The sequence below is a fragment of the Pelodiscus sinensis genome, chromosome 22 (assembly GCF_052426305.1).
Source record: "Pelodiscus sinensis isolate ZL-2025 chromosome 22, ASM5242630v1, whole genome shotgun sequence".
Taxonomy (NCBI): Eukaryota; Metazoa; Chordata; order Testudines; family Trionychidae; genus Pelodiscus; species Pelodiscus sinensis.
This window is the reverse complement of record NC_143073.1, coordinates 9,167,905-9,184,056: the sequence shown is the minus strand read 5'-3', so window position 1 is coordinate 9,184,056 and position 16,152 is coordinate 9,167,905. Positions and strand designations below refer to the sequence as shown.

Here is a 16,152-nt window from a genome sequence, read left to right as displayed (position 1 = left end):
CAAAAGTGATCTGCTTTTTCGAAAGATGGATTCCACACTCTCTCGCATTTAAGCTGTGATTACTATGGATGGAGTGGCCACTAGCACACTTGTGCTTTTTCCTCTTCTCTCTAAAGAACTCCCTCTTCCCTGTCCACACACACCTTTTCCCGAAATAGCTCTTTCGGAAAAAGGCTTCTTCCTCCTAGAAAGAGGTTTACCAATGTTGGAAAAATCCCTCTGTTCTTTCAATTTTTTTGGATGTAAGTGAAGTTTTTTGGAATAACGGCCATTTTTCCACTCTGCAGTGTAGACATACCCAGAGTGACGTTTGCTTTTTTTGCAACAGGGTCATACTGCTGACTCATATTTAGCTTGTGGTTGACTATGACTCTTAGATCCGTTTTTAAAGTACTCCTTCCTACACAGTCACTTCCCATTCTGCATGCATGCACCTGATTGTTCCTCCCTAAGTGGAGTACTTTGCATTTGTCCTTATTGAATTTCATCCTATTTAACTCAGAACACTTCTCCAGTTTGTCCAGATCATTTTGAATTCTGACCCTCTCCTCCAAAGCACTCGCAACCCCTCCCAGTTTCGAATCATCTGCAAACTTTATGGCTACATCTACACTACAAGGTTTTTGTGCAAAAACAACTGTTTTTGTGCAAAAACCTGAGGAGCATCTCACACCTCAAATGAGCTCTTGCGCTATTAAATGGCCAGTCCAACGGCAGAACAGAGGTCTTTTTCCGCTGTAGGTAAACCTCCTTTTCTGAGGCATAACTACTTTTAGCACTACAGCCAGGGCTCGACAAATCATGTAATCTACTCACCCATGGCGAGTAGATTACAAGCCAGCACAGCCAGCGTTGCGCGATCTGCACATGCGCAGCTCACAGAACCACGTGGCTGGCGAGCGGGGCTTGCTGCTGCTTGGCGAGCCCTGGCTACAGCTATTGCGCAAGAAGGAAAGTGTGGATGCTCCAGAGGGAAAAAGCATAGGTGCTCTGATGGCCATTCTGGGTGTATCTAGACTACAGAGTTTTGAATTCAGTTTTGAGTCGGCAGAACTCAGCAGTTTTGTTGATGGCTGTAAATCTCATTCTACGAGGAATAACGCCTTTTGTCGACAGAGTTCTGTCGACAGAAGGCATTATTGCATCTACATTGTCCTTTGCATCTACACTGTCATGTCAACAAAGCGGCTTGCTTTGCCGACAGAACTGGATGTAGTCTAGACATTCTTTGATGACAGAAGCTTTGTCGACAGTATCGGTCAACAAAACTTCTGTCGACAAAAGCCTGTAGTCTAGACGTACCCTCTGTGGATACTCTCTTGCGCAAAAGCACATTGCTTCTGCGATGTGCTTTGAGGTGTGGACATGCTCTTGCACAGGAAGTTTTTGTGCAAAAACTCTTGCGCAAAAGGCTTCTTGCACAAGAAGCATGTAGTGTAGAGGTAGCCTATAAATATAAAACATTTCAACTGTGTTTCAGATGTAATTTTTAAGGTAAAAAGGCCTCAGAAACTAAACTATTTTTGACATTTTTTATTTCATCCAAACCCCCACCAAGTGTTGTTTCCAGTCAACCAGAAATGAACTTTTTTAGGTGAGTCATCTTACCAGAAAATGAGTTATTTGGCTGACTATGACTCGCCTCCATCCCCACTGACATCAATGGGAACTGTGCCACTGTGTAAGCTGTCAGTGGGGTGCAGAATCCAGCCCACAAACAACCAAGATGCTGTCACGAGAAGCTGGCCTTGCTCACGGGAGCCGTACCTGTTCCCAGGAACATCACGTTGTACACGGTGCCCGAGACGTCCTGGGTTTGATGGACTACGATCCGTGTGTATTTCTCATTCTGCTTCACCAGCAGCGGCTGCTTGGTCATGGGCTCAACCTTTCCATCCATCAGGAAATGGTTCTTCATGAAGGTCAGGGTTTTGTCCACTGACGAGCCCACTGAGCACTGCAGGGAGAGAGAGGCAGGGGGATCAGAAAGGCTATCAGCGCCAGTGGCTGCCTTAGAAGGGCTTTTGGCTCTAGTAGGCATCCTTACGAAAGGGAGAGCACAGTTGATGATGCCCGGTTCCTGTAAAGAGCAAAGCAGATGGATCACTATCCAGGGAAACTGAGGCACGGAGCCATTAAGTGTCTTGACTGAAGTCAGTGGCGCTGACAGGAACTCAACCCAGGTGTCCTGAGTCCCAGCCTGCTGGCTGAACCCCAAGCCCATCCTGCAAAGTCATCCTGTGGGGCAGACCCCCACGTCATACTGCCATGGAGCGAGACGTGCTATGCAGCTGATACTCACGCTGCCAGGGCGGGGCGATGCCACGTCCCCGTTGTACGTCATCCAGCGGGAACTCTCCTTGTTCAGTTCCTTGTATTTGCTGTTGAAGACTCTTTCGATGGCCTCCCGGCTGAAGGCGCACACTGCCGTGCTGCCCACCTCCCCCATCTGCCTGCCGAGGGAGGAGGAATCCCATTAGTGGTATATGCCAGTGCTAGGGGGACCCCTTTGCAAGGCTCCCTGTAATTTTTTTTCATCTGTGTGCAGAATAAATTTTGTTATGTGCACTGAGGCATGTGTGGATGTGCACCACAAGTAGAAACACCTGCTGCCAGCTGTGGGCACTGTGTGTGCTCTGCTAATCAGCTGGGCAGCATTTGAATCTCTCCTGGGTGGCCACCCACGTGCTCAGCTTACAGGGAACACTGCCCCTTAGGTAGGTAGGTCAGATGTGGGATCCAGGCACACCCTGCCTGTAACATGTGGGTCAGTGGGCTTGGGGAGACCACCCCATTTGGGTCTCTTTATAAGTGCTCCTCCCCCATCTGATACTTCTGAAAAAGTTAAGGTCATGTGCTTCCACACAGCGACCTCCATCTAGTGCCGCCGACCATGCTCAAAGCATCAAGCCTCACTTGCCTTAGAGTAGAACCTGGGAGTCCTGACTCCCAGCCCGCCCCCCACCCCGACCATGCTCCTTTCTAGAGCAGGGCACAGAACCCAGGTGTGCCAGCTTCCAGTCCCCAGTGCTCCAACTACTAGATCACCCTCACTCCTAGATGTCGAACTAGAACCCAAGAGTCCTAACCCCAAGCCACTTACTCTAACCACTAGACACAGGTCTGATCTCTTAGCTCTGAAATTTACTAAGCAACCTGCTTCAGCAATATCATGTGGCAAGGAGTTCCATGGGTTAATTACATGTTCTTTAATAATGAAGCATCCGAGTTGAACCACAAGCCAGAAATTGTCCGACTTTCTGGGTGCACCATGTCCATTTTAACGAGCAGGCTAGACAGACACCTCTCCCCAAAAATGTCATTCTTGTGATAGATCTTGAATGAGCCTGGGAATTCATTTGTCCTTGGGGGATTTCTGAACTCTTTGGGCAGGAGGGGAAAGTTTCCTGCCTTACCACTGTGAGGTGAAGACCCCGTAGAAGATGGCATCCCCCTCTGGCTGCGGTAGGACAAAGGCATGATGGATTACGTTGAAAGGGAAGTGTCCGGGTTGGGAGCACGTCAGCTGGGCTTTCAGGAAGGTGGTCCATTTCTTCTGCAGCACCTTCTCTCCGCCAACATCATTCTGCAGGAGAGAGGAACGCCCCGTCACGCTGAACAGAACTGAGCCTTTCCTTACGGGGCTGGCCGAGAGGCTGTCTTGCACTCGTGGTCGGTGTGCAGCCATGTGGCCGCTGTGCTAGTACCACTCTGCCAGCCAGGGGGTGGACAGGGGGCATGTGCTGCTCCAAAGAGGGGAGGAGCTATTCTGAATGAAGGGAGGTGGCCCGGAGGGAGACTAGTCTCAATGCCCTACTTGAAATAAAACGGGGGAGTTCTAGGGATATAACTGTGGTCAGTAACCCAGCCACCGGGCTGTGATCAGCGGATGTTCCAGACAAGGATGCTGTAAGAAGCCCTCCTGTGCATATGGCGAGGAACTAAAAGGGTGGATACCTTGCAGGAAACCGCCCAGACCATGGTGAACGGGGCTCTTGGGAGGCTAATGGGCTGGCTTAGGGTCTACCAAGGCCGGAAGGAATCACTGTGAGCGTCCAGCCTGATCTCCCGGAGAGCACAGAACACAGACCTGCCCCCAAATCATTCCTGGAGCCATGAATGGAGGGCTGGGGGAAGCAAGCCCCCAACCCCGCTCCTTCTGCCTAAAGTCCCGCCCCCCCCAGGTGCCAAGCCCCCTCCCACACCACAGAGATAAGCCTTCAGTTCCCCACGGGAGCCTCCCTGGCCCAGAGCACCATGAGGAGGGTGGGCAGCACTGAAGCAGTGGGCATTCTGGGGGCGGAGCGTGGCGGGGCCATGCCTGGCCATTTGGGAAGGCAATGCCTTCCCTTGCCTCTTATACCTGCCGTCCATGCCTAGAGCTGATCTCTTAGGAAAAACATCCCGTCTGGATTGACAAGTGGTCGGGGGATGGAGACTCCACCAGGCCCCTGGGTCCTTGATTGCGATGGTTTGCGACACTCAGACTGTGTCTAGACTGCATCCCTTTTCCGTAAAAGGGATGCAAACTAGACATATCGCAATTGCAAATGAAGCGGGGATTTAAATCTCCCCCGCTTCATTAGCATAAAAATGGCTGCCGCTTTTTTCCGGCTCTGAGATTTGCCGGAAAAAAGCACCAGTTTAGACGTGGATCTTTTGGAAAATAAAGCCTTTTCTGAAAGTTCCCTTATCCCTCTTAAAATGATGAGGGATAAGGGATCTTTCGGAAAAGGCTTTATTTTCCGAAAGATCCGCGTCTAGACTGGTGCTTTTTTCCGGCAAAGCTCCGACCCGGAAAAAAGCGGCAGCCTTTTTTATGCTAATGAAGCGGGGGAGATTTAAATCCCCGCTTCATTTGCAATTGCGATATGTCTAATTTGCATCCCTTTTACAGAAAAGGGATGCAGTCTAGACACAGCCTCACTGTTAAAAACTGACACCTTGTTTCCAGTCTGAATTTGTCTAGCTTCTGTTCCCAGCTACTGGCTCCTGTTAGACCTTCCCTGCTCGATGGAATGGCCCATCATCGAATTCGCTTACAGACTGTGCTCCCCCCCCCCCCCGCCATAAGCCATAGGGAGCTAGGGGGTCTGAATGCCGGGGGGTAGCTGCAGGGATCTGGAAAGCAGCAGAGGCCACACAGCCAGTTTATTCTTGGACCCCAGGCTGGTGCTGAGCCAGGAAATGGGACATCTGCATTAGGGATGTGAAAGGTTAATCGATTAACCAGAGGGCTGCTCCAGCCTTTGGGGCCCACCACAGATGGAGGCACTCCAGCCTGGACAGAGCAGCCCCTGTCCACAGCGGGGGCTGCTCTGGCTGGGTGTGTAGGGGGGGTCGCTCCAGCCCAGCAGCGGCAGGCAGGGGGGCTGCTCCAGCCTGGCCCCCTCCGCTTGCTCCCCCTTTAATTGGTTAACTGGTTAAACACAATGTTTAACTGGTTAACCAATTAAATGGGATTTTACATCCCTAATCAGCATGTGTCTATGTCTGTAAATAAGCGAGTGACACCAGCAGCCAGTCCCACATTTCAGCTAGAAAGGCAACACTACAGTCCCCATCAGCCCAGCTCTGGGAGGGCGCGGCTGAATTTCTCTCCTTGGCAATGTCACTGTCTCCCATGGTCCACCCAGCTCTAGGCATCACTCCAGCAGAGATCTGAAGGCCGCCAGGTGGCCTAGATGCCACGGAGGACCGAACAGAGGCCCTGTGCCACTGGTGGGTCACTTTTCGCCACCGGGACAGGCCACAAGCAGGTAAGACCAACGCCAGGGTAGGAGACACATGAGCACGCGTGCTCCCGTAGCCGGTTCGGGCCTGCCTCGTACCTTGCACACGCGAGCCACCCGGGAGACGGTGAGCTTCTCAAGGAAATCAAACTCCTCCGCCGTCTCCTCAAAGAAGAAATAGACCTTCTCGTCGCCAGGGATGTTGACAGAGGCCACGAAGCCCGCGTCGACTGTGGGGGGAAGGAGACCTTAGCTATCCAATCCAGGGGACAGGATGGGGGCTGTGTAAACTTCTGTGGGAGGCTGCGAGCTTGTTGCCTAGGAAACACCTCCCGAAGGGCCTGCGGGCATCAGACATTCACCTGTTGGCGAACAGGTGACGGTGACCTGAGCAAAGCCTCTCCGGGCCTGACTCTCTGAGATGCGAGGCCCCATTAAGCTGCTAAAGGGCCTTAACGAAGGAGGAGCTGGCCCCATGAAAACCCTCCTTGCGCAGGGTCTTCCCTGTACCTGTCCTGGCTGAGAGGAAGACTGTGGGCAAGGGGAGAGCGTACTGAGCTCTGGTTATTCACTACTTCCCAGGGACTGTGGGGGGCCATGGTGAGCCCGGGGGACCCAAGAGCCAGGCCCAGCTCAGCCTTAGAACATGAAGCGCACAAAGGGGTGTTGCAGCCCCTCATTCCAGCCCCACCGGGGCACAGAATCAGGCCCATAAACGGGCAGCTGTAGATTTCAGAGTCTACCTCGCACGGCTCCTGCTCACCCTGGCCCTTCGGCTTTCCCTTTCTCCCCCCCCCATTCCCAGCCACAGGCCGTCCTCCCCCAGCCTCACCGTTCAGCCACCGGAGGAAGGCATCGGTCTTCAGCAAGGCCCGGCTGCCCAGGGTGCGGGAGATGATGGGCTCGTTGCCTTGGAAGTTGTTCATGGTCCCCGTGTAGAGTTCACCATCTGCAGGCAGAGAGAGAGAGCTGTGCCAGTGCCTCTGGGCTCCATCAGGGCAGGCCCCCGAGTAAGGGGTGTGTGTGTGGGGGGGGGCAGCTTCCTTAGGCCGAAGGGGAGAGGCAGGGGCAGCTCCTACTCACCCACCAGGATGTACGTGTGCTTGTGCTGGGGGTCAAAGGGGCACTGCCCCTTCCCATCCTGGAGGGCAGGAACCAGGCTGAAATTCTGCAGCGACTACGAGGAATTAAAAAAAAAAAATCAGCCAGTTGCCGAACAAGAACCAACCCAATAGCTTGAGTTCAACCTAAAGCCGGATCCCTAGAGCTAGCTCCCTGCAGACTCATGGGGACAGGGGAGCCAGCAGTCTCCACGGCGGTCGGTGGCAAGATGGAGAGAGGCCTGGCTCTGAGCTCCCAGAAGGGGTGGGGCACAGGGGCAGCTAGGGGCTACCCAGCCCTTAGAGCCACCCAGAACGCATGACACAGGACTCCAAAAGCAAATTAAAGGGCCAGGAGTCTCAGGCCCCTTTGATACACCAGGATCTGGGGCAACTGCCCTCTTTGTCCCCACTCGCCCCATCAGTGGGCCTGCATGGGGATGGGGGAGGGGGAAATCCAACTTTAGTAATTAAGATAATTCTCCATATTATAATCAAAGTATTTTACCAAGGCGGGTCAGCCAGTGGTAGTGCCAGGAATGGATGCCAGGTTTCTGAGACCCAGACTGGGGCTGTATCCCCTACACCACACACTTATAACCCCAATCAAGTCACGTGATAATACTAATGGAACCCCAGCCCTCAGGGATCTGGACAAATCCGGACACCCTTGAATGCTGGAGGCGTTCAGAACCCAGACCAGAGTCCTGATTCGCTCATTCTTCTGGGGACGACAAAAGAAAAGAGCCAGCGAGGCTCAAAATTGGTTGCTTGTTTTTGCAGAGCTACATTTTTTTGTGTTACGCAACCTGGGAAAATCAGAGGCCATGTCCAATGTTCCCTCTAATTTTTTCCATCCATGTACAGAATAAATGTTGTTCTGGTCACTGAGGCATGTGCAGATGTGCACCACGAGTAGAAACACAGGCTGCCGGCTGTGGGCACTTGGTTCATCAGCTGGGCAACATTTGAATCGCTCTTGGGCGGCCGCCCAAGTGCTCAGCTTACAGGGAACACTGGCAGAATTGCCAGGTGCTTGGTATTGAACCATATAAATATCCGGTATTTTCTAATTAAGTAAGTTTTTCTGCTTTTCCCGGGCCCAGCTCGGCACCTAACGGAAGCCTGCTCGGGACACGCAGCAATTAAAGGGGCCATAACCACATTTCAGCCTGACCTCCCAAATTACCCCTCCTCCCCCGGTGCTTTTGTTTTTGTTTTTGCTTGACAAATTTTTATCACATTTTTGTCTGTTTTTTTTTAAACCATCTGGCAACCCTAAACACTGGCCATGTCTGAAAATATTGACCTGGGTTCCTGTAAATGCACCACTGCTCCTACAAACACAGGCCTTTCTTCTAGAAAGGGAAATAACCAAGGCTAGGTTCAGAAAATATGAAGTAGGGGGCAGCAAAGTTCTTCTACAGAGACTAAAACTTGAGTCTGGACTCCTCCCCACTCACTGTGACTACTAGACCACACTACCTCTCAGACCTGGAAATAGACCCCAAGTCCTGACTTTCCCCCTCCCTCCCTCTCTTCCTCCCTGCTGTCCCTCCCTCTCCCTTTCTCTTTCACACTCTCTCTCTCTCACAGTAGTACAGTCGTCCACACACACACACACACACACACACACACACACACACACACACACGCACGCCTATGGCTATATCTACACTGAGGAGGTTTTCTGGGATACCAGAGGTATTCCGGAAAAATCCTGCCACATCCAGGGAACACATTTGCTCTTCCACTTTTTTTTGTGGAAGAGCAAACACACTCTTTCAGGGAGCCCTGAATTCCTCGTTCTACGAGGAATAAGGGCTCCTCTGAAAGAGGAGGCTTTTCCAAAATTTGGCCTAGTGTAGACGGGCCAAGTTTCGGAAAAGCCTCTTCCGAAAAAAAAAAATCAGAAAAAGCTACACAAAATGCAGAGCACATTTTGCATAGCTTTTTCCGACCAAAAAAACGCAGTCTAGACCTAGCTTATAAGGACCAGATTGCCCAGAGTTTAAGCACTTGAAGACATAGGTAGGTATATATTGGGATTTTCAAAAGCATCTCGGTACCTAACTTCCTTTGAAAACCAATGGGGTTTAGCTACCTAACTCAGCTGCTACTTTTTTTTAAATCTCCACGGGCACCTAAACCCCGTTGTCAATCTGGCCCTAAATGCCTTCTGTCTCCCGCAGTCTGGGCCAGTATTTATGGAGACACCATGGGATAACCCTACATACTGACTGGGGGACCGCAGGGCCAGAGAGAACCTGTCTGTGTCCAGCAGCCTCAGGATGAATCACAGACCAGCCCTGCCTCTTCTGTGAGCCTTGGTCCATTTCCGGATGTAAATGCTTTTGCAGGCTCTGGAGCTCGGTGAAACTCAGACAACCAGTGCCGGAGTTAACACTGCCCCTGGCCCAAACCAGATACTCACAATGTAAGAGCAGTCGGGGCTGAAGGCGTAGGTCCCGCAGACGTACAAGTGAGTCTTGTTCACTGGCACCATGATACGGAGGAAGTTGAAGCATTCTGTCTGTGGGAGAAAAGAACATGCCACTTAAAAATTACAGCTTAGATTTCAGATCACTGATATGCAGCCACTTCTGGGGTGGAATGCAGCTGTGATTTAACAACCCGCAGCAACAGCTCATTGGGAACACTTACCTCTAATTAAAATGCAGCCACCTCTGGGGTGGAGAGAGGCAGCTGTGTCAAAAACACACAGCAACACTGCTCAATGATTATTCACCCAGCATTAAAATGCAGCCGCCTCTGGGGTGGGACTTGGCTGCAGTTCAATAGCACACAGTAACACTCTACAGGGATTCTACTCTGCACTAAAATGCAGCCACCTCTGGGAAGGAGGGTATATCTACACTACCCCGCTAGTTCGAACTAGCGGGGGTAATGTAGTCATCCGCAGTTGCAAATGAAGCCCAGGATTTGAATTTCCCGGGCTTCATTTGCATGAAGCCGGCCGGCGCCATTTTTAAATGCCGGCTAGTTCGAACCCCGTGCCGCGCGGCTACATGCGGCACAGAGTAGCTAGTTCGGATTAGGCTTCCTAATCCGAACTAGCTGTACACCTCGTTCCACGAACTAGCGGGGTAGTGTAGACATATCCGGAGAGTGGCACTGTTTCAAAAGCACAGAGCAACACTGCACAATGATTATTCATCCAGCATTAAAAAGCAGCCACCTCTGGGGTGGGACTTGGTAGCAGGTCAGTACCACGGAGCAATGCTATACAGGGGTCACGAGTCACCATCAATCAGCATGTACCTCTGAAGTGGAATGCAACAGCACAAAGCAACACTGCACAGGGATTTCTCACCCAGCCCTAAAAACCAGCTGCCTCTGGGGTGGAGCGTGATAGATGCACAGCAGTTTAGGAGGAGAACACAACTGTGAGAAGAATGCTGCCTAGTGCATCAGCAAGCGCTTCCACTTCCCGTTCAAACTGCAGGAGTGAGAAACCATGCCCAAGAATTGCCCCTCGCGTGGTACCACTTCTCACAGCACCACAAAGCCACCAGCCTCAGACCCAGCACCCAGCACTGCCTCTCAGATTCTCTCCAAACATAACTATGCCCTCTAGGGGCATAATACAGCCCACTCCAGCACCAGCATCTCCCCCTCTCCTTACCAGATTGCTTTTCTTCTTAAAGACACACTCCTGCTTTTTTCCAGGGAAGGGTTGCCACTTTATCTATAGGAGCGGAGAGAGAGAGAGATTCTTGAAGGGTTGAAAGGAAAATGCAACCTGGAGAAAAGGTCAAAGGCCTGTAATAGCACACTGGAAGGAGAGAAAGCTGCTGAAAGCAAAATTCTCAGGGAGGGGAGTATGGTTTAGTGGTCAGAGCAAGGGCACGGGAGAGTCAGGTCTCCTGGCATCTGTTCCTGGTCCTGGGAGATAGTGTGGTCTAATGGTCAGAGCAAGGCGGATAGGAAGTCAGGACTCTTCAGCTCTATTCTTTCTAGAGGCTTCCCCTTGAGATTTACCAACATTCATGAATTACATTGCACAGTCCCTCACCCCTGCGTATCACGATCCCTACCTTACAGATGGGGAAACTGAGGCATGGGGCAGGGACCAGAACCCAGATCTGACTTTCGTTCTCCCTCCCCTAGACCAGCTTGCCTCCCTCCTGCACCTGAAATGCTCCTGATTGTGGGGAAAGCCAAGTGCTACTCACTAAGCCCGTCAGCTCCATGGACCCAGGGCTATCCACCCGCAAGGAGAGGATGGTGTCGCGAGCTCCCACGTACAAAGTGCCCTCATCTTCGCTCAGGAGGAATGTATCATAGTTGAAGACTCCATCCTGGCTGAAGCTGGTTAGGATCCTCCGCGAGTCTCCTGGAAGGAATCAAACAGTGCATGGGGTTAATTGCACTTATCACCTACATCTACAGAGGCATCAATATCCCATAATACCACAATATCATAGAGTGGCACCTATATAATGTAAAGTGGTGCCTGTATACCATAACATGGTACATATAGTCCCTAATTCAGCACCTTACACATAAAGAGGCACATACACACTGAAACATTGCATTAGAGTTGGTTGAAAATTTTTCTACAGAACATTTTTCTGCCCGAAACACGTTGATTTCAACAGAACTTCATTTGTAGGTGAAAATCACCTAACAAAGCATCATCCGAGGAAGTGGCTTTTGCCCACAAAAGCTCATGACACAAAACAAATGTTTTTACCAGAATTCACTGAGGTGGAAATGTTGAAATTCAACATCTTATTCCAAGTCAGAACACAGACCAATTCTGAAATGACGGAACTTCCCGCTAAACCCAGAAACATAACTTCCTGCAAAACTCTACATGACACGTAGCTGTTGTAACACGAGTCGATAGATCACAACTTACCAAATGGATGTGGTAACATAGGATCTGTATGCAGAGACTGAACATGTATGTGTCACAACTGATCAGGTGCAAATTGTAACACAGCAAATTGATATACAGCAACTTACATTTATATACCACGTTTAGCATCTGTATGCTGTAAAACAAATATGCCACAAGACAGCATGTATGTGCTTCAGTGACGAGGCCTCCGGATACCTGGGTTCTAGACCAGGTTCTGCTGAAGACCCATTGGGTGGCCTGAAACAAGTCTCTTCCCCTCCTGCATTTGCCTTGTATGTGGAAGTCCACAGGGTGTGGCCTAGCTCTCACTGTGTGTTTGTACAGCTCCTAGCACACTGGGGCTCTGATCTTAGTGCGGGCCTCTTGGCGATAATGCAGATACATAATAAATGCATTTACTGTAACAGAGCACCTGCATAGCCAAACATAGCATAGATATGTAACTATACACACACACACACACACACACATAGAGTCACTCAGTGCCTGTATTCTGTAATGTAGCAGATATGTACCACAATGGGACAATTTATACCGTAATCTATATCTCTATATTTTAGAGATTTGTGTGTCTGTCTGCGAGTCCATTTTCCTTAATGGTAACAGCTAAGACCATCAAATTTGGCATGCAACTTCCTCTTACTCTAACGTAAAGCAAGGGCAGGGTCAGTTTGTGCCAGGAAAACTGAGAGCCCTGGGAAAATGGCAGTTTTCCATAACCTGTGACGGGACGAGCTGTTCAGAGGGACATAATTTGAGAGTGGCCCCACTGGGGGCGGCCACACCACCACGGGAGAGGCCTGCTGTGCTGGCGCTCTGCCATTTTGCCTGCCAATGTAATAGTAAGTAGCCTTCCTGCCCCAAACCCTACCCCCCTGCCATCCTTGTCCACAGCACTGGGGGAGGGGGCTGGGGCGAGAGAAAAGACCTGTGCTGGATGGGATCCCCCTGCCCTGAGCCATTCCTCCCTCCCAACCCACACTCTCGCAGCCCTCCACCCCCAGCCTTCTGCACTGCCCCTCATATCCCCAAGGCCCTGCCCTGACTCCTGCGCTCCTCCCGACCCCTGCCAGCCCCCTGAAGGTCCCAGGGAACTGCTAGTAGACTACAGACACCCCGCAACTAAGTGCCTAGACAATGTAATGCAGCATGTTATATCCCATAGACTTTCAGCGCTCTAGGGGTCTGACCAGAAGCCCACTGAAGCCAAAGGAATTGCCGCTGATGGGGTCTTGAGCACTGGCAGAAACACTAGCCAGCATATGCAGTGGGAATGCTCCTGGAGCTACAAAAGAGCCGGGTGGAGAAGGGAGGGGGTGTGTCATGTCCTTTTCCCAGCAGTGGATGGGTGGGAAAGAAGGCGGAGATTGCTAGTCTCACAGCAGGGGGCGCTTTTCCCCCTCAGTCAATGCTGACCCTCATGCTCCAGCAGGGTGCTGCAAGAGGATGGGGATGGGTGGGGACTCAGCAGAGGGCGCTCTCCGTTCTGTGCCCACTTGTACATAGAGTTAGGGCATGTCTAGACTATCCTCGGCTTCTGAAAGAAGATATGCAAATTTGGTGTGAATTTGCATATCTTCTTTCGATCCCTTTTTCGGAAGAGGTTTTTTCGAAAAAAAAAGCAGTCTAGACAGGGTTTTTCGCGCAACCCCCCCTTTTTCGAAAGAACCCTGAAAACCTCGTTTTTGAGGAATAAGGGTTCTTTCGAGAAAGGGGGGTTGTGCGAAAAACCTTGTCTAGGCTGCTTTCTTTCTTTTTTTTTTTTTTGAAACCTCTTCCAAAAAAAAGGGATCAGAAATTTGTGCCAAATTTGCATATCTTCTTTTGGAAGCCAAGGGTAGTCTAGACGTGCCCTTAGAGAACAGTGTATTGCCAGAGTCCTAGAATCACAAAATACAAGAACTGGAAGGGACCTTGAGAGGTCATCAAGTCCAGTCCCCGACCCTCACAGCAGGACCAAGCACCATCTACATCATCCCTGACATATCTATCCAACCTGCTCTTAAATTCCTCCAGCGATGGAGATTCCACAGCCACCCTAGGCAATTTATTCCAGTTTTTAACAACCTTGACAGGAAGTTTTTTCCTAATGTCCAACCTAAACCTCCCTTGCCGCAATTTAAGCCCATTGCTTCTTGTCCTGTCATTGCAGGCCAAGGAGAACAAGTTTCCTCCCTCCTCCTTGTAACACCCTTTTAGTTACCTGAAAACTGTTATCATGTCCCCTCTCAGTCTTTTCTTTTCCAAACTAAACAAGCCCAATTCTTTGTCTTCCCTCATAGCTCAAGTTTTCTAGACCTTTCATCATTTTTGTTGTTCTTCTCCAGACCTTCTCCAATTTCTCCGCATCTTTCCTGAAATGTGGTGCCCATAAGTGGACACAATACTCCAGCTGAGGACTAATCAGAGCAGAGTAGAGCAGAAGAATTACTTCTTGTGTTTGCTCACAATACTCCTGTTAATGCATCTTAGAGTGATGTTTGCTTTTTTTGCAACAGGGTCACATTGTGGACTCATATTTAGCTTGTGGTCCACTATGACTCTTAGATCCCTTTCTGTAGTCCTCCTTCCAACACAGTCGCTTCCCATTCTGTATGTGTGAAACTGACTGTTCCTTCCTAAGTGGAGTACTTTGCATTTGTCCTTATTAAACCTCATCCTATTTACTTCAGACCATTTCTCCAGTTTGTCCAAATCATTTTGAATTATGATCCTCTTCTCCAAAGCACTTGCAACCTCTTCCAGCTTGCACAGTTAATAAGTGTTCTCTCTATGGCCAATATCTAAATCATTGATGAAGATACTGAATAGAACTGATCCCCAAACAGACCCCTGTGACGACGCGATGGGGTTTTCCCATCTCCTGCACCCCTGAAATGGCACAACAGACTCCACCAGCCAGTAGAATAGAGGGAGTTTATTACTTCTCCAGGATACAGCACAGCACAGATGTCATCTGGTTACAGGAACTGGGGCTAAGAGGCCTCAGTGCCCCCCCTAGAGATGGGGGGTGGCTGGGCCCTACAATCCCAGCCCCTCCCCAGCTCCTTCTCCCCTGCTTCCCAGACAGAAACTAACTCACTTCCAGCCCTGCCCCCCAGCCAGGGGTAGCATTCCACCTTCCTTTGTTTCTCTCCCTGGGGGGTAGCTGGTCAGACAGGTTGAGAGACCCCTTTTGCATAATGACTCATCCCCTGCCCTGCTGGGCCATGCTACAGCCAGCAAGTTACCCCCCACTACGTCACAACCCCCGTGGAGCCCCACTTGTTATGTTCTTGCGGAATGACTGTGAACCATTAATAGCTGTTCTCAGAGAGTAGTTATCTGGCCAGTTATGCTGGAAGGGGTTGTAGGTTGTGTTTCCCTAGTTTATTGATAAGAAGGTCATGCAAGACCATATCAAATGCTTTACTGAAGTCAAGCTATACCACGACTACCGCTTCCCCTTTATCCACAAGGCTTGTTATCGTACTGAAGAAAGCTATCAGATTGGTTTGACTGATATAAAAATAACGAGGTCCGGATAATTTGCAGATACTGAAGATCTTGCAGCGCTTTGGCAGGAGCAAAATGCTGCCTTGCCAGATTCAGCCGAGATCATTTCCAGAAGGCCTCAGAGCACCGGAAACGCTTCACAGGCCTTAATTGTTTATAGGCAGCAAAAGCAAACAGACCCCCCAAAAAAAAAATCCCCAGCAGCATTTGCATCCCAAATTGCAACCCCGTCCTAGAATTTGTGCTTGTGAGTGCCATAGAATCACAGAGCTGTGTGGCTGGAAGGGATTTTGTGAGATCACCTAATAATACAAGCCCTCAACCCCCATGAACAGAAATTGACTAGCTCCCAATGCCCAACGTGACTAGTCTATTTCCAGAGGTGGAAAAAAAAGAAACCCAAACAAAGCAAAGGATGAAATAAGAAAATTAGATCTTGCAAATCTCTTATTGATTTAATCACCCGTCACAGGGAAGGAAAATTGATTTATTAAAATGTGTGTGTGGGGGGGGAGAGGCCTGATTCTCACTAATCTGGTACCATAAAGTGAGAGTCAGTGTTTTTTTCTCCACCACTTAGTGGCTCCCTTTCCTCTGCTAGAATGAAGTAAAGGGAGCCAGCGTGAGGCTCAGGCTCATGATTTTAATCTGGACAAATTCCAGCTCCTCTTAATAGCAGCCTTGCCTCCTGCTATTAGGAAGCACCGCCTGAAATGCAGCCCGAATGCTCCGTTGCTGCATTTGCTCTGCTGCGTGGAGCGAGGAGGGTTTCTATAGTGCAGGAGGTAGGTGTGGACTCACGGGGATCTATTCCTGGCTTTCAGCAACTCGCTTCAGTCCAGATCCATCTGGGGGATGGGGCTGGGGGCCGCTAGAGCCCATAGGCAACACATAGCTGTTTAGGGCACCATGAAATTTCAGTCTGGTGCCCTGAATT

The 16,152-nt window shown here is 50.2% G+C and overlaps 1 protein-coding gene across 5 annotated transcripts in view; it reads right to left on the bottom strand.

Annotated features, from left to right (window-relative positions):
• SEMA4A (semaphorin 4A) overlaps positions 1-16,152 on the bottom strand; it is a 58,554-nt gene that overhangs the window by 9,120 nt on the left and 33,282 nt on the right. For all 5 annotated transcript variants that reach the window (XM_006113904.5, XM_089772641.1, XM_006113907.5 and 2 more), the window contains 9 exons: positions 11,029-11,189; positions 10,479-10,541; positions 9,267-9,365; positions 6,816-6,909; positions 6,565-6,681; positions 5,832-5,962; positions 3,417-3,586; positions 2,303-2,453; positions 1,768-1,957 (listed from right to left, as the gene is read on the bottom strand). In XM_006113904.5, coding sequence (XP_006113966.3) covers positions 1,768-1,957; positions 2,303-2,453; positions 3,417-3,586; positions 5,832-5,962; positions 6,565-6,681; positions 6,816-6,909; positions 9,267-9,365; positions 10,479-10,541; positions 11,029-11,189 — 1,176 coding nt within the window. The remainder of the gene's footprint in view (positions 1-1,767; positions 1,958-2,302; positions 2,454-3,416; positions 3,587-5,831; positions 5,963-6,564; positions 6,682-6,815; positions 6,910-9,266; positions 9,366-10,478; positions 10,542-11,028; positions 11,190-16,152) is intronic.